At 44.9% G+C, this 21,757-nt stretch overlaps 1 protein-coding gene across 4 annotated transcripts in view; it reads left to right on the forward strand.

Moving 5' to 3' along the window:
- LOC143904335 (uncharacterized) overlaps positions 1-21,757 on the forward strand; it is an 85,010-nt gene that overhangs the window by 50,931 nt on the left and 12,322 nt on the right. For 2 of the 4 annotated variants that reach the window (XM_077418940.1, XM_077418942.1), the window contains 3 exons: positions 4-76; positions 16,185-16,208; positions 17,170-17,285. In XM_077418940.1, coding sequence (XP_077275066.1) covers positions 4-76; positions 16,185-16,208; positions 17,170-17,284 — 212 coding nt within the window. In that variant the 3' untranslated portion in view covers position 17,285. The remainder of the gene's footprint in view (positions 1-3; positions 77-16,184; positions 16,209-17,169; positions 17,286-21,757) is intronic. The other 2 variants (XM_077418937.1, XM_077418939.1) reach the window with 1 other exon arrangement.

Here is a 21,757-nt window from a genome sequence, read left to right on the forward strand (position 1 = left end):
CAGACTACCAGATGCGCAATGTTAACGTGAGATCGGTCAACTCTAAACGAAGGAAAACACCCTCCTCTTCCTGCTTGTGAGTCTCTCAGTTTCGGTGTTTCGTAAATAATTCCACCTATGATAACCACACATGTTTCTGAAACCAGATTACTATGACATTGTTGTAATGGTTCGAGATTACATTGACCTTTGACCTTTGTCTTTATATATTATACGAATACGCATACACACTCACACACACATAGACACACACGGATACGCGCGCGTGAGTGGAAAGAAGTCCTTTTTTCGAAACCCCTCTTTCACAGTCCTCCTCGAATCTTGGATTCGCTAAGCAAAATCGTCGATTAATCTTTTACCCACAGAGAAAATCTTTTCTTAAAGTTGAAAATACGCATCAAAATTCGGTTTCGAGAAATGTCGTATTTTATTGCGAGTCGAATCTGTTGAAGCGGCGACGGCAAAAATGCCACGCGCGGGAAATAAAATCCGTTGGTAAATGTTGCTTCCTTTGAACAGAATTGGCTCTCGGTAAAACGCGATTCTACATAATCGAATATCATCCCTCACAAAATATCGAGATACCGTATTTCCCTTCCTTTTCTTTTTCGAAAGGTTTGGACTTCTCTCTGCTCACGCAAAGACACTCTGCCGATGACATTCAACACACGACTTGCCTTTGCGTTTTTGGTTCAGTCAGTTTGTCCCCCCTCTTGATTCGCTCCCCCCGGTTGAGTCATTTTGTCAATTGCTTTCGATTGACTGACCGATGGATGAATCGATCGATCGACCTTATGCATATGTACAGATATTATACGCATATCTACGTTTTATAAGCGCAGCTTCTTCTTCTTTCTGCCCCCTCCATCCATCGATTGTTTTCTCTTTCTCTCGTATTTTTGTTCTTCCATGCAGCCGCCGCTCGAGCGAGGCGAGTCGAAATCGGCGAAATCGAAGTGGGAAATCGAAACCGAAAACGTTTTCGCGCGCGATTCCCGCGGGAGAAGAATTCGAAAAAGCCGAGGAAACGACGGGACGGGAAAAATAGCGGCGTCGCGACGCGACGTGACGCGACGCAGGCGTACGCTGCGTCGTCATCGTCGTCGTCGTCGTACGAGCGATTTTTCCGATTGACCGGGACCCCCCCGAGGAGATCGGATCGGATCAGATCGAAGAGGCCGGGGGGAGATTCGCGCTCGGTGGAATCGTGCCTGGAAGTCGACGGATGTCCCGCGACCGCAGGCCTCGGTCGCAGGACATCTTCCTTCGGCACGTCTTCCGCGAGATAGCGAGTCTCCCCGGCATCGTGCTCGGGGCCCCAGTCTCCCCCTTTCTTCTCGTGACGTTCCCGACCTTTTTCCTCGGCGCGATGTAAACCTCCTCCGAGGAGAATTCAGATCGGAGGTATCTCGCGCTCTCTCGAAGGACTATCTATCGTCGCGCCTAATCGGTATCGCCGGTCGCGCAAAAATTAGTTTCGCTTCGGCGAAAGAAAATATCCGTCGGGCGATCTTTGTCAAATTTATTTGGACGGAGACACCGGAAGCGCGCGTGTGTCAGAACCGGACCGACGCGGCAGAATACATCTTCGCGCGCGAAAGGGAAGGGGGCGGGATGAGGGGGTGAATTAAAAATTAATCGGGAATAACGTACGGTACAAAAACAGGAGCGCGGAGATGGGCGAGCGCGACGGCGGGCTGCATTTATATATATTATGACTGAGTTCTGTTTGTTGATTTAGCTGTGCGACCAACATCGACAGCTCTCGAAAAGGCAAGCGAAAATCTCACATGGGTGGGGAAAATATATACATATATACAATGAATATCCATGCACGCTCGCTGTACCTGTATGAACCGTATATACATATATATTTATATATATATACATACGTGATTATGGCCTCTATATACCCATCTGCCTACATATTATATATTATATATATATATACCGTATCTTGCTGCTGCTTCTTTAAACGTAAGCTTTAGATTAAAGAGAAACAGACAGCACACAACAAACAGCCACACCACAACACTACAACGAAATCCAGTCGTATGTATATGTGACTAACCATTACAAGCAATTCCGAAAAAAAAAACAAGGATAGTATACCAATATATCAGACAAGTGACACACGTACGGAGGCATTTTATTGAGAAGACGCTCGAGTCGCTGCTGTTGGACCGATAGAGAGGGTTGAGGAAAAAAAAGTAAAGTAAAAAAAGAAGGGTGGAAACGGGGGAGAAAGGAAAGGCCGACGGATAGAAGGAAAAGAGGGGGTAAAAGCGAACGCTCTGTTTCGAGGATTGAACAGGGAACCGTATTCCAAATTGAATCGGCAACGTTCAAGTAGTTCTTTAGCCCTTTAACTGATGTCCCTTACATCGATCAATTATCGTGCGACTCGGAGCTGGAAATTAGTTGCAACTTTTAATTTTTGCGATAGACGCCAACTGCTTCCTATTGCCGCAGGGTTTCGAGGATGTACCGCGAATGCAGTCGGATCTTATCGTCCTGAATATCACCAAGGTCTTTGTCGCGAATACCCCTTTCCTTTTTATATAATTTTTATGCCATTTATAATTTCAATAAAACGAATCTTGGCGATACTTGGCGATATGCGATCCCACCGTACTCGTGGCACATTTATCGCGTTTGAGACTAAACACACATTCAGCGGTTTCTCAACTACGAAAATTGCACCAAAGGTCGCAACTAATTCTCAACTCTGTATTGTATTTTATAGGCGTTTGTCGACAAATTTGTCCTAATTTCAAACTTCGATTTTTTTTGTCAAAGTAATTAGAGTAAAATAAAGAAAAGTGCGAGACAAATTGTTGATTAGTCTCATTAGTCGCGTTCGCAGTTCTCCGCCACGAAGAGGCGCAATAAGGGACGCGCCTCCTCTGACGCGTCTAATCCAGGTTGAGAGCGATGAAGGGATCCAGTTAAAGGGTTAATCCGCGCCCGCGAGAGATCCAGCTTTCGCGATTTTTGCGGGTAACCTCGTCGCTACCGAGCAGCCACACTCTAAATTCGAAACCAAATATGCGAATCGGAAAGAGAGACCACGGAGAAAAAGTGGAAGAGAGAGAGAGAGAGAGAGAGAGAGAATGGAAGAGAGTGTATGTGAGCAAGAGCGAGCGAGCGAGAGGGAGAGGGGAGAGGGAGAGGGGAGATTACACGCAGCAAATCACTGGGCGATCGGATTGATCCAACTTGACGTGGACACGATCGCGACAGGGGCGTGAAATGTCCGCCTGTCATTGGCAGGGTTGTTTCTTGGTCACTTTGCACTGCTCGTCGCTACCCTCGATTAACGCTTTCGACGGAATTTCTCCCGTCCGAAAATTAAGTCCGCGAGAAGCGTTCGGTTAGGTGTTTTTTTTTTTGTTCACGGAGCGAAGTGTAAAACGCGCGTGCACTCACGCGCTTATATCGGAACGACCCTGCGAATGACACCGGAAGTGGGTGGTATTGGCTATCGACGATACCTCATCAAGATTAAATATGCATCGTCCCTTCTCGGACGATCTATATTTACTCGCCCGACCGAATTATTAATAATTATGTAGCGCCACAAGTTCGTAAAGGTATGCTGGGCATATATCTTTGAAAAAGTCCTCTTAAAGTAATTTAAACGTAATTATCCGTCGAATATTGAAAACATCTAAATGTTTTGCATTAAGCAATTTGAAATAAAAGACTAGAGTTTCTATTTTTTTCATTAAAACTTGCGTTAAGTACTTTGAAATCAAAGACAATAAGTTTTTATTTTTTTCATTAAAACTGCATGAAATCATTTATCATTAATTAATGTCAAGATAAAATCCAGGCGAAATAAAAACTAAATTATTTGCAAATACTCTAATCGGAATTTTGAAAAAGACATTAAGACAGATCACGGACAATGCCACCCAGCACGTAAAAGAGTTCACGCGAGAGGAATAAAAATTTTCTTTCGTGCATCTTTCCGTAGAAGGACGAAGCGCTCTTCCATTTTGCAAAAAGCGATATATCCCCTGGCCTCGAAAGGGAACGGTCCCCTGGTCACGAAAATTACGGGCATGTTTATCGGCAACGGCAAATAATTAAGTTAATGACGACCCGCTGAATGATGTAACGCAGCAAATGGCGTATTGAATAATTACCGTGACCTATGAGAAAACCGAATTGATCCTAACGCACTCGCCGCGCTCGCTGTTAATTGGTTTCCGCGTTTTCATTAATTTTTAACGCCTCATAACCATAATTGCTGTTTACCGAGTTTATCATTTCTACACAACGTGGAAATTCCGACACGCGCGGGACATACCCTCCGTATTTGTTATTCTCCTTCATTTCCAAAGATCAAAGATTCATACATACATATATATAAATTTTTATATATGTATGTATATTATATACATATATAAATAAATTATAGAATACAATAGAGAATAGAAGTAGAGATGCAAGACTGACGTGTGAATATGCAAACAGATACTATATTAGTATACCTGTCTGTATATTCACATGTCATTAACTTCATTTATTGCATAAATTAAATTGCATAAATGCGCGACATATTTCAACATGTTAACAGCAAGAATGGCAGAATATTTTTTGTTAATATTGACGAAAGAATGTAAAAAGCACGTGACATTTTTTTTGTCTCGGACATGACCTTTTCTCTCTCGTTACCGACGACTTGCCAAATGAATTTTCCTATAACGCGATGTGATTAACGTTTTCTGCCAGCATGGAAGACGCGTCAGTCCGCCGACGATGATGATGTACGATTGTCGATGTATTTCAAGCAAAACCGCTCGAGATCGCGGCAAAAAAAAAAGAACATGACGATTCAGTATATCGGTTTACCGATAAGTAGCGTGCTGATTTCCGGTTTCATTAATAATGATATTAATCGGGATCCGTTTATTTCGGCCGACCAGCATTTTCCCCGACAACCGCGCCGAATTAGCCACGCCGATGAAACGTGACTCTAAATAACACAACACACTGATGACACAAAATGACGGTCGTGTCTCTTTATCTTTTCTCTTTTTTTTTCCTTTTTTGAGTGGGTGGTGTCGCGACAAACGTGAGGGGGTATATCACTCGAAACCGCGATTCACAAAACGGGAATATTAATAAAACGATCACATGTGTCGCGCGCGTTAGGACAAGAATAATGGAAATTGTTTGCCGCTGAAAATATTGCGAGTTTACATTGTTAGTTTTCATCCCGCGAACTTTATTCAGGAATTATTCAGATCGCGACAGTGTTTTAGGATTCCTTTTTCCATTCAGAAGATTGACTTGTCGAACGAAATGTGTAATAATCTCCTCCCCGGGTCACGAATGACAATGAATGAGCTCTTTCACTATCACGATTCAGAGAGACGTGCACGAGTCGATACGTTTCTTTAGCCCCGATAGTCACGATCACGTACTGCGAAGGTTACGATCGATCCCGTCATCCATGTGCTCGTTCGATCGAGGAGTAAGCACGAAGCCACGCTGGGACACACACACACACACACACACACACACACAAGTACATTTTCAAAAAATTATCTCATTAATCTGTCGCTGTTTGTACGACAGAAACTGAAACTTCAAATTCGGCTGAAATTATTTGCGAAGAAACGAACCAAATTTCATGCTCGTTTAGCGAACGTTCAATTCGCCCACAGAACACTTGTGCTCGTGGTTGAAATACATCGGCAAAAAAAAAGAGGGAAGCCCCGAAACACCCTTGCGATCGCAGGCACCCCTCGCGATCGGCGGAGCTGTCAGAGTAGTATTAAAGATTATTTAACTCTCCGTTCCGAGAGAAATTGATATCACGGTGATGTTTACGAGCGGAACGGAGCGAAAGCTGCGAGAATCACGAGAGGTGCGCGTTTAACGCAATTGAGAGTTGCATCGCCCGAGGAAGAGAGAGGGAGAGCGCCTTCTTTAGTAAAGAAGGAATAAAGAGAGATTGAGAAAACAACAAGAGGGAGGGGAGGGGGGGACGATACGGCCGGTCAGTCGGTTTTCTTTTTCGGAGGAAGAGAGAGATGAATTTCTCAATAAAACGCCACCGGGCTGTATATTTAAATATGTATTATATTATATATATCTATTAGTAGTACACATATACTGCATGGCTAACATATACATATTACGTAATCCACGAGAGTGACTCTAACGAAGGTTTTCCCCTCCGTTCTGCGTCTTCGGGTCTGTCCTCTGCCGCGATGCGCGCGACGAGAGGGGGTGACGAAGGTGCACATCGCGGCGGGTCGCCGGTCGATTCACCCGAAAAGAACGCACGTTTCGCGAAGAGAGCAGGGTAGTCGGGATAATTCAAAACAACTGAAAGGAGGGAGGGGCGCGCGCGCGCCACGAGGGTGTCCCTGAACGAAAATAACTTCGCCACAAGCGCGCAATACAAGGGCGTTGTGCGCCGTCATCGTCGCCGCCGCCGCCGCCGCCGCCGCCGCCGCGAGAGTGCAACACACACACACACACACACACACACACACACACACACACACATGGGCACAAAGGCACGGGTACACAGAACGTACACGTACACACATGCACCCGCGCGTGCGGTAAGACCGGCACGAGCGAGCGAAGGTGTTCTGACGTGAGGCAATTTATTTATTTCCGAGCCCGGGAAATATTGCTCAAACGCGAAATATGACAATCCCGCGATATCTCCAGCTGTCAAGCGCGTCTTTTTTTCTCTCCCCCTCTCTCTCTCTCTATTTCACCAAAACGCGATGCGTCCTCTCGTGTGCATTAACGCGATTGTCGGTTGGCATCACGACGCGTTCGAGTTTTAATCGACTCAAGATTGGCAAGAAAATCTGGATAAAAAGTAAAAAAACGAAACAAAGACCGAAGCGTTTGATTCACTTCGCGTTATTACGTCAAAAATAACGGGTTAAAGGTTGATCTACTTTGTAGATCTTCCCACGTAAATTGCACCTCGCGTCAGACCTTCTCGCGCGCGCGCGCGCGCGCGACACCCTATCGCGCCCTTTTGGAGAACGGGACCCGCGGGGACACCCGGTGGTCGCCGCGACCACGATCCTTTCGTGGCGAATTCGACGACGGCGATTCGAAAGTTTGTTACGTTGCTGCGGCATGGAAACGAGGACGGGGAACGAGGCGCGCGTTAACGGAGCGCCCCGGCGCCCTCGTTTCCGGAGCCCTTCTCTGTCTCTCGCGTCTTTGTCCTTAGAACACGACACGAAGACGTACCACACGGGGAAAAGTGATCTTTAGACGAACTGCCGCCGCGCCAAGCGTCGACTAGTTTCACTTGCGCCCTGCGCGCGCCTGACGACCTTAATGTTGGAGAATACGGGCCGTCGCTGCAGAAGCACTTATATGTATAACATATATCGTGACACGCTGAAATTCTCCGAAACCGTCCGCGGTGTAAGCGTGACATTTCATGTCGCGCGTAATTCAATCTCCGCAATTTGCCGACGTCCGCTTATGAGAGTGACGGGACCGGACGGTGTTTCCCGCCGAGAAAATTTCAGTCTTTAAATTCGCGGACGGACAAGCCGGGATTAAAGCCGGGATCATCGCGGTGTGGTCGACAGGCGGGCGAAAAGGCGCGTTTGTCGACGCGTGGCCCTGGGAATGCGATGTCTCGATAGACGCGAGCATCTTGCTGCGTGCAGAACAACCCCCTCCGCCAGACAATTCCCCCACGACTAGAGAGTTGTCGTTGAGAGTTACCAAACCCTTTACTTAGCTGTTAAATGGATTGACAAATAGACCCACCCGCCAGGTAGTATTTGCCCGCCCCCCCTCTTTGCTCAGCCCTAAAAACCAGCCCCTCCGCAATTTGTTAGTCAAAACCAGCCCTCCACCCCCCACTCTTTAACAAGACAAAGCATGAATGTCGAGAGGAAGTTCGAGCACAGATACAAGTACAATCCCACCAGCAGCTGGATACACTCGGCGCGTATATTATACAGCAAGTGAACATAAAAGTAGTAAGTTTGTCTTTCCGAACCGCCCTTAATTCATATCTCCGACAAACGGAGGCTCTCCATATCGCGAGACCAGCGAGCGAGCTTTGTTAAGGTAGTCGTCTCATCAGGGCATGTATTAGATAAAATTTTCGATTTCGAATTTTATATCAAATTATATGATCAGCTTTGCAGTCGATTTTTCCTGTGGCTCCTTACCGACTATTTACTCTAGAAAATCGATCTCGAAAATCACAAATTTTACATTAATTCATACAGACGGCCAGAAAAAGAAGGCTCTATCACGGTTTCAATCACATATTTTCGCATTTTTCGATTAGATGAAGTGAGAAAAAACATTGCTTTTTGTACATTTATAGATTTCGAAGAATCCGATGCAACCATAAAATATATAGTTTACCGGAGATTTCGCTGCTAATTTTTTTAGTTTATTTTAGTGAAAATGCGGTAATCGATCAGCAGACATTTTTTGGTCGAGGTGAGGTTGGGAAGACTTGGCAACGCCGCTGGCTAATCACTGTAGTTGCAGGTTATGGGGCTCGTCTTTCTTAGCCGACGTGGATAGTGATTGACACCCCTTCATGCGTTTTGAAACCCTTTCTCAGTAATTGTCAAAATTCAATCGAAAAGTATTTTTCTCACTTGCAACCTTTCTCGACGACTCGCACGATCAGCTGATCAAAACGGAGTCAAATGAAAAAAATCACATAATTTGGAAAAAGTAACATACTTTGTCACGTATGAAATTTTACACCGTAATTCATAAAATTATTTTTCCCTTAGCAAAAATTGCCTGAAATATATTTCTGAACGTAAAAACCTACAAACAGTCACATGACTAGCACGTAGCGAGACGCCTACCTTAATAGACCGGTAATATCTCATCTTGTTGAATTCAGGGCGGTTTGCCGAAATTAGCTGCCCACCGCCAAACGTGCAGTCTCTCTCTTTTAAGGTCAGCCGGACAATTGCAGGAAATATGCATAATGTTTAATTATATTTAGGTATAATACGACGTGTTGTACGCGCAAACACACGTAAGTATTAACGACGTTAGTTACGTATTCTCGACGTTTCACGATTTACATATACCGGGTTACGTACGGGTCACGCGTCTGTTTGCGCGCGTTCTGATATTTGACGCTTGAATTAGTGATCGACTTACGCGTTAATCTGTATAATTAACGTAGTCGTTAATGCGCTCGACGGAATAATTATCGATTTAAGCCGGGGAATAAACCCGCGGCGGGTGATTTGACTGATTTATAACTTTTCATGATATCCGGGCGTGTGTGTGCTGTATCATATACGCGTCGATCGAGTTTCTCTCTCACGAGCTATATACATGTACCGAGTGAAGTACAACAGCAAACACCAAACATTTACGCCGCGAGTGCCAAAGATTTACCAATGCCGCGAAATGTAAAAACGTAAAATCAATCGACTGTCGGTTCAAACTCGTCGCTATTTCCCTTAAACAGGCAGCGTGTCCGTGTGTGCATGTTGCGTGTGTGCGAGATGGAAGATGTATGACTTTATCTTATTTTCAGATCGGCCTTGTAACAATCGTAGAACTGTCCGCTCCATTCCTCAAGTGGAACAGCTATATATGTATTCGCTGAAAATTACAAAAAATCGTGCAATGCGCGCATTCGTATTTTCATTATTTTAAATTAATGTCCGCCGGTAATCTCCGTTCCGCCAGGAATAAAACGTCATCTCCGAAATCGCGTCGATTCCGCCTTTTCGAGGAACGAGAAATATTGAGGGTGAACCGCGCGGAGGGAAGGGGAGCGACGGAGGGCGGCAGAGCGGAAGGGGAGAAACACGAAATGGGACACCGCGAATATCGCCGGTCGGCGCGGCGCGGTGGGCGCGCCGGGCAATAAGCAATAAAATCGAATCGCCGCCATAAATCTCGACGAAGCGAGAAAATTCGAAGGAAGTCGGCCGCGTCCGCGGACCCCGCTGCCGAATGCGGAGCCTATTCGAACGAGGCGGCGGCGGGACACTCGCGCGCGGAATCGTTAGATTCCTGACGAGTGATTCTCACTTATTGCTATTAGCGCAAGTCGAATTTAACGCTTGGACCGCCATTATCGAAAATATTGTCGAAATATCAGTCTCGTCCCGATATTGTCAGACGCGATGAGAGAATTTAAAAATTAATTATAAAAAAGGTAACGGTTAAAAGAGCGTTTCTAAAGTGTACAAAAAAAATAGCGCTGGCGATCTATGGATAAATATTTTAAAATTCTTCATAATGGCAATCTCGAAAAAGTCAAATAAGCATTCATAACGAGCTGTCGCGATATGTAATTTTGACATCTCGCACTGAAAATATCAGTTTTCTATTTGTCTTTTTGCTCATCACGAATTCAAATCTCGAGCTCTTATAATTTAGCTTGATATATCGGGACACACACGATCGCCATTCTTTTCAGTTCAGTTTTTCACCAAGATAGTTTCCCCGAGACACTATGTGTATAGGGTAACTGGGGGAATATGCCAGTGTGGGGAATATGCCACTCGTTATGTTTAACAAAGCTACGGCTAGGATCGTTGTTGTAAATACTGTGAAATTGTTAAAAATATTATATCTGACGTTTTGCCCACTAGTTTTACTTACTTCCTGTCAGTATTATAGTTTTTATGGGGCAAGTACAGTATGACAAGTATGACAACATGCTTTTTAGAATTTTCTTAGTGTTTTATTGAAATTGTAATAAAAATATTCTTTTACATGTTTTTAGACAAGAATGCCCTTCTATAAAGTTAAATTATTATACATGTTTGTATATGTGGCATATTACCCCCACATGGGGGTAATATGCAACTTTTGCAACACTTTTGTATTTCTTTCTTTTTAATAGTAAAGAATCAAAATATTTCATTACAACCATATATAAATAACAGATAAAAGAAAAGAAAAGAATACCAGTATGCAAAGATACCTCAAAAAGAAAGAGAAATAGGAAAAAAAATCATATTTTTCTCAAGTGTGGCATATTCCCTCGAGTTACCCTAAGCAAGGAACGAGAGGGTGGAGCGTGATCGCGTGCGTGTATTATTTTATTATATACATATATCAAGGGGCTATTGGGGCCACGTGGCGCCAGCGGGGAACCTCGCTCCGGGAACGAGATCGCAATCATTCTTGAGTTATTCCAAACAGCGGCTCGAGTTCTCCGTCCTCGAGTATGTGGGTGAACGTGTCCACCGTCCGCCGCCCCTCTCTCGTCTCGCCCCCCCCCCCCCCCCGAGTGACAAACTCGATTTTGATTGGAAAACGAAGCAATCCGCGGGGGCTGGCTAGCCCCGGCTACCTACATCACCCTTAGTATATTAGCCCTCGAGGACTGACGTCTTCTCGAGTCAAGTCGAGCCACTCCGGCGAACCGCTCCGATAGCGAAAATTTACCTTCAATAATTATTTCGACAAACCGCTCGCTTTTTAGACGCTATCTTTTTAAGAATAATATTACGAGATTCATAAAGACGTGAGAATTTATAATACATGGAATAATCTCTACCGCCCCGCGAAGTTTTAGCCCTTTCGATTGCAAATTCGTGATTGGAACCGCACGTTTAAAATTAATGGGACGGGAAAGGGGGACGCTTCTTCGAGGCGCATCTTCCGGTGAGGTGCATTTTGCAACCTTTTGACCCACGTGGAGCTTGTCGCGGCGTACTCTGTTCTCTGTTTCGTGCAAGCGCCGTTTCTCCGGCGAGGCACACAAAGCAACGGGAGCATCCCCGGCCGTCACTTCCGCTTTTGTTACGTCCGTATGCAGCGCGCGCGCGCGTGCATGTGTGTGCAAACACACGTACACACATAGACGGAGATCGCGGTGCATCGTCGCCGACTTTGAACCACGTTCGATTAAGCCCCACCGATGCGCGCGCGCGCGCGCGCGCGTGCACGTACTCCATCAGATTTTTCACGCGGTCTGATTGGCCGCTGTTGCACGGGGCCGTTCGTCAAAGCGACCGTGTCGTTGACAAACTCGCCCGATATATGTATGCCGACCACCCCAGCGCCGTGGTACACCCTCGATTTTATTGTTTCCCTAATTCCCTAGCTCGGAGTATTTTTAAACTCGTCTTTCCGTCGATTCCAAATAAACACATTAAAATCTAACGACCCGTCCTTAACTTCAAGTTTTTTTTTCTCCCCTTTAAACTCGACATCGATTTTATTAAAATAAATTCGAGAGAAGAGAGATCGTCATTTTATTCGGTATCTCTTGCAAATTTAACTGTGAATTGAAATAATGTTTAGTTAATTCGCGTATTGAATTTTGTAGTCTTCTCGGTTGAATTTTTCTGCCTGACGGATTCCTCGGAGGTGCGTCCGCGAAAGTGTCGCTTTTCGCCACCCACGGCCTCGTAAAGCGCAAAGTGCAAATGCACGCCGTCTGAATTATTTTCCGAGGAGTTTCCGCGTCGGGCACGGCGTTAATCCTTTATCGCGATGCATCACGCGGCAACGCGAATCGGGATATAGTTTGACGTGTCGCTTGTTTGACGCGACCCCAAATTTTCGCGAGACACGTCGTCGTGTCGGGAGAGTCGTCGTTGTCGGAATGTTTCCGCGGCGAATAAACTTTTCAGCAACGGCAAGATGTCCTACGCGTTGTGTGGAACGAAGTTATGGCGACAAAACTTATATGAATACGCTCTCTCGCATGCGACTAACAAACGCGGATCAGATTTCGCGAAAAGTTTGAAGAATATCGGCGACGACGCATATTAAACTGCAATGTAATCGGTAATAAGGCAAGAAATGGAATTAAACGGGATTATATTATTCTTGGAATTAATTATTACGTTACTTAAGTGCCAATTTAAAGCATAGTTTAATCGTTGAGATACGTCTTTTCTTGTAATTTTTCCTGAAAATTTAAGAATGGAAGAACCGCGACACGCGCAGACCGATTTTTATTTTGGCAGAATCGACAACACGAGCAATCATTTCCTCTCTCTTTCTCTCTCCGTCTCTTTTATTCTAATTTGTTGGCAATTTCCAACCGTATTCACAATTCGTGTTTCTCCAAAACATGATCTTCGATTAAAGTGCTAAAGTGAAATTACGCGCGATACAACGACAGATATGAATATTGTATGACTGATGAAATAATTTGATCGCATTTCATTGGACACGCCAGTAATTTGCCAACAAAAAATTGGCCACTTCATTCTCAACTGCAAATTTATGTAAAAAATACAATTAATGAATTGTACAAATATTTACAGAGAACAACTTTTCCTTTAAATTAATTTTTTAATTTCAATATTCACTACAATAAAATAAAGAAAGATAATTATAGCATTGATTATCGTATAAAATAAATGTTTTAGAAATGATTCAAAGAATTTGTATTTTACTCTTATATTAAAAGTAATTTCAATGTAAATTAAAAATTTAGAAATAATTTTAAAATAAAGAAGAAAAATTCACGTCTTGTTTTCCTTGATTTCGCAGCTCCAGTTTTCAAATTTTTGCAACAGATTTGTAATCGTCAGATAAATAAATCGTCTCGGTCGGAAAGGCGCACGAAGTGGCTTCGTATAGCTCTTACGAGTCGATCACCGATGTGACTTATGATCTCTTCTATTTCTCTCTATCTCTTTCTCTTTGTTTTCCGCTCCCAAAGCTCCGGGCAATAATGAACGCGTCAATTTTCTATCTCGTCCCATCCGCTCGACCCCCGCCCCCCTTCCTCTTGCCCCTCCCGCGACGAAGCTGTCCCTATTTTCTCGTGCAATTTTTTTCTTCCAACTCCTTTCACCCGTTATCGGCCGGCTTGCTAATGGCACGCGATTGCCTTTCGCGTTTATCCGGGAAACGGCGTATTCCCGCGTCCGACCGACGGACGATGGCGGGGGGGGGGAGGGGCCTGCGGACTGCGCCCATATCCGCGACCTTTGCCCTCCGCGATCGTGTCGGCGACACGCGCGAGCCCATCCTGACGTTTAATTTCTTGCGACGCGGATCGACATTCGGCTCCCTTCCCCTCCCCTCCCCTCCCCCGCCTGCCCCGTCCGCGAACGTTCGTTCGGCCAACGGCACGTTGCGAAATTAGCCCTTCACGGGAGCGGCAGCGCAAAGAAAGGAAATTTTTTTCCGCGTTTCTCTTATTTTCTCTCCACGATCTCTCTATTTTCCATTAATTTCCGCGTAGCTTCCGGCATCCGAGAGCACTTAAACTTTGCTCTCGCTCTCTCTGACGAAATACCGCGTTTTTTTTTCTTTTAAATAAATATCAGGATATGATTTATTTATCTGAATTGGAAAAGAGAGAGGAAAAGGAGAATAAAACGTGAAACGCGCGCGCATATGTACGTGTCGTCTCGAACGGGGCTGTTTCCTTCCGCGAAGGGGTTAAATCTTTCCGAATCATCTCGAAAGGTTTTAAAAATTCAACAAAGGCTCGGACGAGCAAATGGATCTTAAATATAACATCCCTCCAATTCGACACATCCCATCGATATCCCATCGCGGGGGGGGGGGAAAGGAAAATGGACACGAGATAGAGCGGCGAAATCAGTCTTGCTCTGTCTCTCTCGTACTTTCGTTCTTTTTTTTTTCGAATTTACATAATTGAAACGGAGGAGGAGGGAGGAGAGGGGTAGAACGCGACGCGCAACGCGAAAAGTCGCGAGACGATCATTTCCAATTTCGAACTAATTTTACGATCAAATTGAAAACGACGCAGTCGTTGTTATTATTATAACCGAGAACACCGCCTATCGATCGGCAAGGGCCATTAAACTCGAAACGACAAAATATAGTTATTTCATAGATGAATGGAGGACTATTACGTTTGAATGGCTATTAACAATTTGGTGCGGCCTGGTGATCAATTATTATGTACTCATTTCTGTGTGTGCGAACGCGCTACGCGTGTGTGTCGTATATGTGTGTATGCGTCCGATCGAGGCAAGTGCACGTATGCCGCAATTTAGGACCGGCGGCATTTTTTTTCCCTCCCCCCGTCTTTAATGCGAAGTCGACAATTCTACCGCCGTATATCGGTAGACTTACAAAATTAATTGAATCGTGTCAGTTCTCTCTTAATTTAATTGTAACGCATGCCGCTCGAGGCGGGAAGAATTGAGAATGCGCGCGAGAAGCGTGAATAAAATTGATGGTCGCCGATATCGGACTATATTTGTATGCATCGTTAAGGACCCAACCGGTTGAATATGGCGGATATACCGCGCGCGCGATGACGCGGACCGACGAGATCTTTCCGTCTCTCGCGGCGCGCGCGCGCGCGAATACATACAATGTTATACCGCGCCGCGGTCGTTGTCGGATGAAAATTTGATTCGCGACCGACTAAATCAAGTCACTTACTCGGCATACACCAACGTCATTCAGATCACATTAAAACGTCATGATGATACATGTATATACATATATATATAGATATACCTCTCTCTCTCGCCCAGCAACAATGAAACAACATTTACTATTCCGTTCTCATACAGAAAAACAAACACGAAACTCGCTCCACGGACTCTCTTCCCTCCCCTCCCCTCCCCCGCCCCCTTTTCCACTTTCCCGCGGCCGCTCCGGATCCTCCGGTATTCTCTCGCGGAATCGAATTTCCGATGGACGCGTGTTTTGCCTTTTCCCGAGTCCTCGAATTCACGGATCCCAGGAGCGCCGCGGACACAATCCTCGAGAATCGCAAATCCGCGGATCGCGCGGACGAATCCGGGACCTCCCGCCGGTGAGGCTGTCGGAGGGGTCGCGGATTAAGAAGGATCCACGGATTCTCGCGCCAGCGGAGCGTCACAATGCATTCCGCCCTCCCCCCCATCCATCCATCCATCCCTTCTATACGAAAGAGAGAATGCGCATCTTTACGATACACTTGCATCCGCCCCCTGCCCTTTTCGTAACCCCCCTTAGTGATATATGTATGATTTATTATCAGTCAGTAGCTCTAAGTTTGGAATTCGTGTATGCAACTCAGTTCCTTCCTATAATGACTTGTGTACATGCTACGTTACGTACCTATTACCCTTATTAATGTATATCTGTCTTGGACGCGAAAACGAAGCGAGAGAAAAGATAAAAACGACCTGTAAAAAAAAAAGAAAAAAAAGACGAAAGAGAGAAAGGTCGTGCGACAATCAGCCACGTTCCCACTGACTAACATCGGTCTTTTTTTCTGTTTTCAGCTGCACAGATTCCACAACGCGGAAGTAAGTACGATTAAATTACGTTTGAAAAACCGCAACTGCTCTCCTCCATCCTTCCGTCTCCCACCCTACGTCTCTTCCCGTCCGACCCGATCTTTTCCTCCCTCGCATTGCACTTCTTTTCGCCTCCATAATTGCGATTATCGTCGATTAGACCGCTTAGGGGCATCGAAGCGAGGAAGAACTATGCGGAAAATGTCACGGCACGCCACGCCAGTGTCGGGGCCCTTTCTGTTTCGTGAATGGAAACCAAAGTGCGGACGGCGCGACGCGAGTCCCTCCCCCCCCCCTGTATCAGAACTTGTTCCCGAATCGCTTCGAACCGTCTCGATAATAGCGCTTAATTGGTTCCGCGCTTAATTAACGTGAATCTTCGAAGATCTTACAGTCGCAAGTACAATCTCTCGAGAAACGTGTATAATTATATAATAAAAAAAAAACATTATCATTTTTGAAGAATTTTTTATCTCTCGGGTTCTAGGATCTTCACAGTCGAAAACAGAATATTCGATCCTAGAATCTATTAATAATAATTTCTGGACGAAACTCTTGATTCTTTGCGAAATTTTCATTTCTCGGAATATCGCGATTTTGGAATCCTCGAACTTGAAGCCCATGTCCGGCAACGAAGAGTCTAATTAAAAAAAGAAAAATGATCTTGTATACCGATACAAAGAGAAAAATTACTTTGCATACCAATCTCTCGTTACCGTTGAAAAGGACCGAAATTAAACGCTATATATTATCGAAGTTTCGCCCCGCGATTATCATCTTCTCTACAGACCCAGTCAGGAACTTCCAAATATACGTACGTTTCGATTCCCAATCGCATGTCGCATTACGTGAAACGGGAACGCACCTGTGCACCGCACTGTTCTCTGTCTCTTCCTCTATATATCTCTCTTTTTTTCTCCGTGTCCCTCTTGCGTCTTTATCTCTCTCTCACGAATTCCTCTAATTTCAGCATGCAAGAGGAAAGACGAGATGGCGAACCAGGCAGAACACCAACAGCCCGCCCCCAAGAAACCGCGGCTGGTTTTCACAGACCTTCAGCGCCGTACTCTACAGGCTATTTTTAAAGTGAGTACCACGCGCGCGCGTAGAGACACAAACACACATACACGCGTACATGCACGTACACGCAACACGTAACTTCTTACCCCTTGTGCGATCGATAGTAATTGCCCTCTTCTTTCCCGTCCCCTCGGCGATATGCACAGGCAATTGAATATTGAGAGAGCGCTACCGCCCGCGGACTGATCCGCCGCTTGTTAGCGGCGAACTAACTTTCGCGGTCGAGAGCGCATACGTACGCGAGTTCGAAGTTGCACTCATCGCACTCGCGAGGACACCTGTGCCCTCTTCTTCCTTCGATCGATAGACGTTTTTCTTAAAACGATAGGCTCTACACGGGGACTCCCCCTCCCGCCCCAAGTAAACCCTCACACAGGGAACAGATGCGGTACACGCAATCGCGGAGTTATGTAAGAGCCCACGACGAAGTTTCTAAATACCGAATCGCGATAACAGTTTCGAGAGGAGAAATTAGCCCTTTTCCATATAACGCCTATTTACTCGTGGAAATCACGAGGAGAGATCGCCGTCGGCGCGTTCACCCCGATTTCTCTCCCGCGGGGATGCTGTTGGCACCTCCGAGGGTAAATGCAGGGAAAATAAATTTTCGCGAGCGCTTTGCGCGCGCGCGCGCACACGGCCTATTATTCCTAATTTGGACGAGAAAGAACGGGAGAAATCGCGTGCGGTTTTTCGCGGCGAAAAAACACCGCCGCCGCGCGCCGTGCCGTGCAGATATACCTGAAATTCAGTTGCGCGCGTCAACCGATCGCGCGCACTCTCTCTCCGTCTATCGATCGGTCTTGAATAATTTCGCGGCCGGTTCTTTACTTATGCGCTTCGTATTTCAGCCCGCTGATTGCAACGTCGTGCTGCTGCTACTGGCGGTCGCCGTCACCGTTTCAAGAATGGCCATTGATATTATCCGTTTCCTCATTAGCGTCACGGGCGGAAAAAAAGTAGCGCTATCGAAAACGCGCGTTTCCCCCGATCGTCATCGCGACGACACGACACGGCAAGAGAGTTCCTCAAATACCATTCGGACAATTTTTGATTGATCCGCCATTTGTTTTAGACTAACCACGAAGAAATTTATATTTTAATATTATTTATAGTAATAAAAAATAGTAATAAAAATTTATACACGTAAAAACACAAATTAAATTAAATTTCTTTTTATATTAAGAAACTGCACATTAAACTGATTTGAACGTTTTTAAAAAGCGCACCAGCCTGAAAATGGTGGCAACAGAGTTCCTCAAGTTTGAATATCGTTTGGATAATTTTTGATTGACTCGCTATTTGTTTTAGTTTAGACTAATCACGAAGAAAAAATTTTATTTCACTAGTATTTATACAATAGTATAAATATTTACATACATATTGAATTAAATTCATTTTTGTATTAAAAAACTGATATTAAACTGATTTGAACGTCTTTGAAAAGCGCTCCAGCCTAAAAATGGCAGACAATATTCAAAGTCTTATCAGAGGAACTCTGGTAACAGCAAACTTAGGTTCATTCATGGTCCAAAAGACAGATTATGAAACCGGCGAAGAATAAAAAAAAAATGATATCGTTAGTACAGTAGAGTTAACCAGACGTTAGCGCGCCGATAGGAATCGAACTCGCGAAATCGCGAACGCGTGACCCACGTTGCATCGTTACAGCGGCTATTGCGAACTACGATTACAATTACAGGCAGATGCGCATCGTGGAACAATGAAACGTGATAACTCGTTTCCGATGACGATAAATTATCGCATAAATAGCGGCGCGTGGGAGGAGGGGGGGGCGCATACACGAAATTGCCTTTTCTGCGAAATCAACTTTTCTGCTTTGTCGCAAAAGCGATTGCTTTTAGATCGAATAGACATTTTTTTTTTGCGATTGGTGGCGGAGAGGAGAGAGGGTGGGAACGGGGGAATGCGAGTATTACTCTTAATGATCAATTTTTTTTTCCGGGCGATACTCGTGTATAAGGGCGTGACGCACGCACGTGTGTTTGTCGTTCGCATCAAATTTGATAAATCTCGACGAGAGTCGCTCGATCGGCCAGATTATTGGAACGATATTTCATAGAACGGAATATAATCCAGAATGCGATTGCAGAATCGCGCACGAGAATCACGCGTCGCCTATTAGCCCGGCATTCTATTTCGTGAAACATTTTCGGTTTAAAAGTCAATCGGTTCAAAACCGAAAGAACGATTTAATCGAATTAATTTAATCAGAAGCGCCGATGCTCTCTTTCATTATAAGAACCGCTAAATAGAAAAACACTCGACTGAAATAAACGAGTAAATTTGCCATATCAAATATACAGTGGTCCATTGTGCGCGCGCGATGTACGGTGTATACGTGGGTATGAACAGGATATCTAATTGAAAATTACTTTCCCAACTCGTACAGATCTAGAAATATCGTTGTTGACACGTTGACTGCCATGGTGGTTATCGAGCGCCTAACTTTTCACCAAATGTCCTGATGGTGTCTGGCGGGTTATAGGAAATTTAATAAAGCATCTGCAAAAAAATAAATGACATTTGATATAAAATTTTGAATGACACAAATAGATAAAAACGTGAACTAAAAGAGGCGCGATTCAATTACCATATGAGGTTAGTAGTTTTATTTAATCAAGTAACATAGTATTTTATCATTATTTATTTTATCATTATGATGAAAATTCTAGCATATACACGATAAAAGCTGGGCAATCGTGTTAAATAAAAAAAAAACAATAAATTAGCGACGTTTAACACTGCGCGGACACGGTGGATCTTTTAGGCACAGTCAATTTTTCGTATTTTACACTTTTCTCTTGATGTTTCAACATTAAAAAAAAATCGCAACAGTTCCGGTCTCTGTGAGTACAGAAATCACTTTTTAAAACCTTGAAGATGATACATGGATTTTTTGTAACACAGAAACGCTTTCAAAAATCCTTTTGGACTTAAAGTCCCGCAGGGTGTCCGGATGAGTGCTCCAAAAACACGGTGTCTGCGCAGTGTTAAGAATGCCAGGAAAGGTCTTTTGAGTGGTAGGGGACGGCGGGGGGGGACATTGAGGAGAAACGAATGCGTAGCTGTTAACACCAGCCGACCCAGCATTGGCCTCGAGAGTGCGAGCTTAGGGCCGATATCACAGTCTCCGATTAACGTGATCCTCCGATTAAACTCACTTTGCATCTCTTTCTAACTGTCCCCCTAGAAAGAGACGAAGAGTGAGTTTAATCGGAGGATCACGTTAATCGGAGACTGTGATATCGGCCCTTACTGTTGGGAACTATGCCAAACAGTTGAGGGGAGTCACGCTCGGCGCGGCAGTCTCGCGTTTAAGACTCTTTTATACGCGAACGCACGGAGTTGCGAGTACTCGAGATTTTGAGATCTCAATAACGAGTGAATAACGGATCAAGTTCTAAGTAGGCTTGATCGATAGCTTGGGGTCGATTTGGGGGAGATAGGTGTTTTTATTTTTTCTCCCTCACTCGAAACGCCCGCGAGAGTGATGGGGATCCATGGTCACAGCCGCCGCGAAAGTTCCGCGTCGGAATAACGAGAAACGGATGGGAAATTTCGATTCCTCGGCGAAAGGGGAATCCGGGAGCAGCCTTAATGAACGTCCAGCAAGTTTTATCCGTATCGCGATCGCGCCTCGCGTGTGATCGCGGGACACGAAAGGCACGAAGAAATAAAAACAAAGTCCGCGCCTCGGGTTTCTTTCTCTCTGTCTCGCTCTTTCGCTCTTTCTGGATGAACGCCAAATAGTTCGCGAATTGACCTTAGCCCACTTCGCGCATTCCGCGCCGCGCAATCTTTCCCCCAATTGTTTCTCCCCGCGCGATTATCGGATTATCACGCGGGAATTTCTTGATCTGCCCGGCATTCCATTCCTGGCTGACATTCGCGAGTGCCTTGAGCCTTGAGGATCAGGGCCTGGAGTATTCGATAAGAAAAACGCGGTGTGTTATTGTAATATATGTCGCAAGTTGGATGAAAGCTAACGTTGACGTAACCAAAATGATTCTATACTGCTTTACATATGGAGATAAAATTAATGATGCTCGCAAAATGGAGAATTGATATCGAAGGATAGATTTCTCTCGCGTAAAATGCATTGCGTTTCGAGAATATAATGGCGATCGCCGGGGCGATCGTACTCACGAAAGCAATTTCCTTTAATAAGGAAATAAAAAAAAAATGAGTTGAACGCGCGTTGCCCGGGAAATATGTCGGGGAAATAAAATTTCTCCCCTTCGAAAAGAGAAAACGCCCGTCCCTTTTTAAGAGGGAGTCGCGTTTAAACGCGGCTGCCTGAGTCTTTACGCAGCGCGTAGGTGCGCGCGTGCACAGCTCCTGCAGGCGATCGCTATTAATTGCTTTAATTGCATGGATAATTAATACGCGCCCTTTATAATAAAAACACTTCGAGGGCCGCGATTTACGTATAATAGGCCGCGCGCAGAGATTCC

Source organism: Temnothorax americanus, unplaced genomic scaffold, assembly GCF_048541705.1.
Source record: "Temnothorax americanus isolate GAGA-0224 unplaced genomic scaffold, ASM4854170v1 Scaffold50, whole genome shotgun sequence".
NCBI classification, from domain to species: Eukaryota; Metazoa; Arthropoda; class Insecta; order Hymenoptera; family Formicidae; genus Temnothorax; species Temnothorax americanus.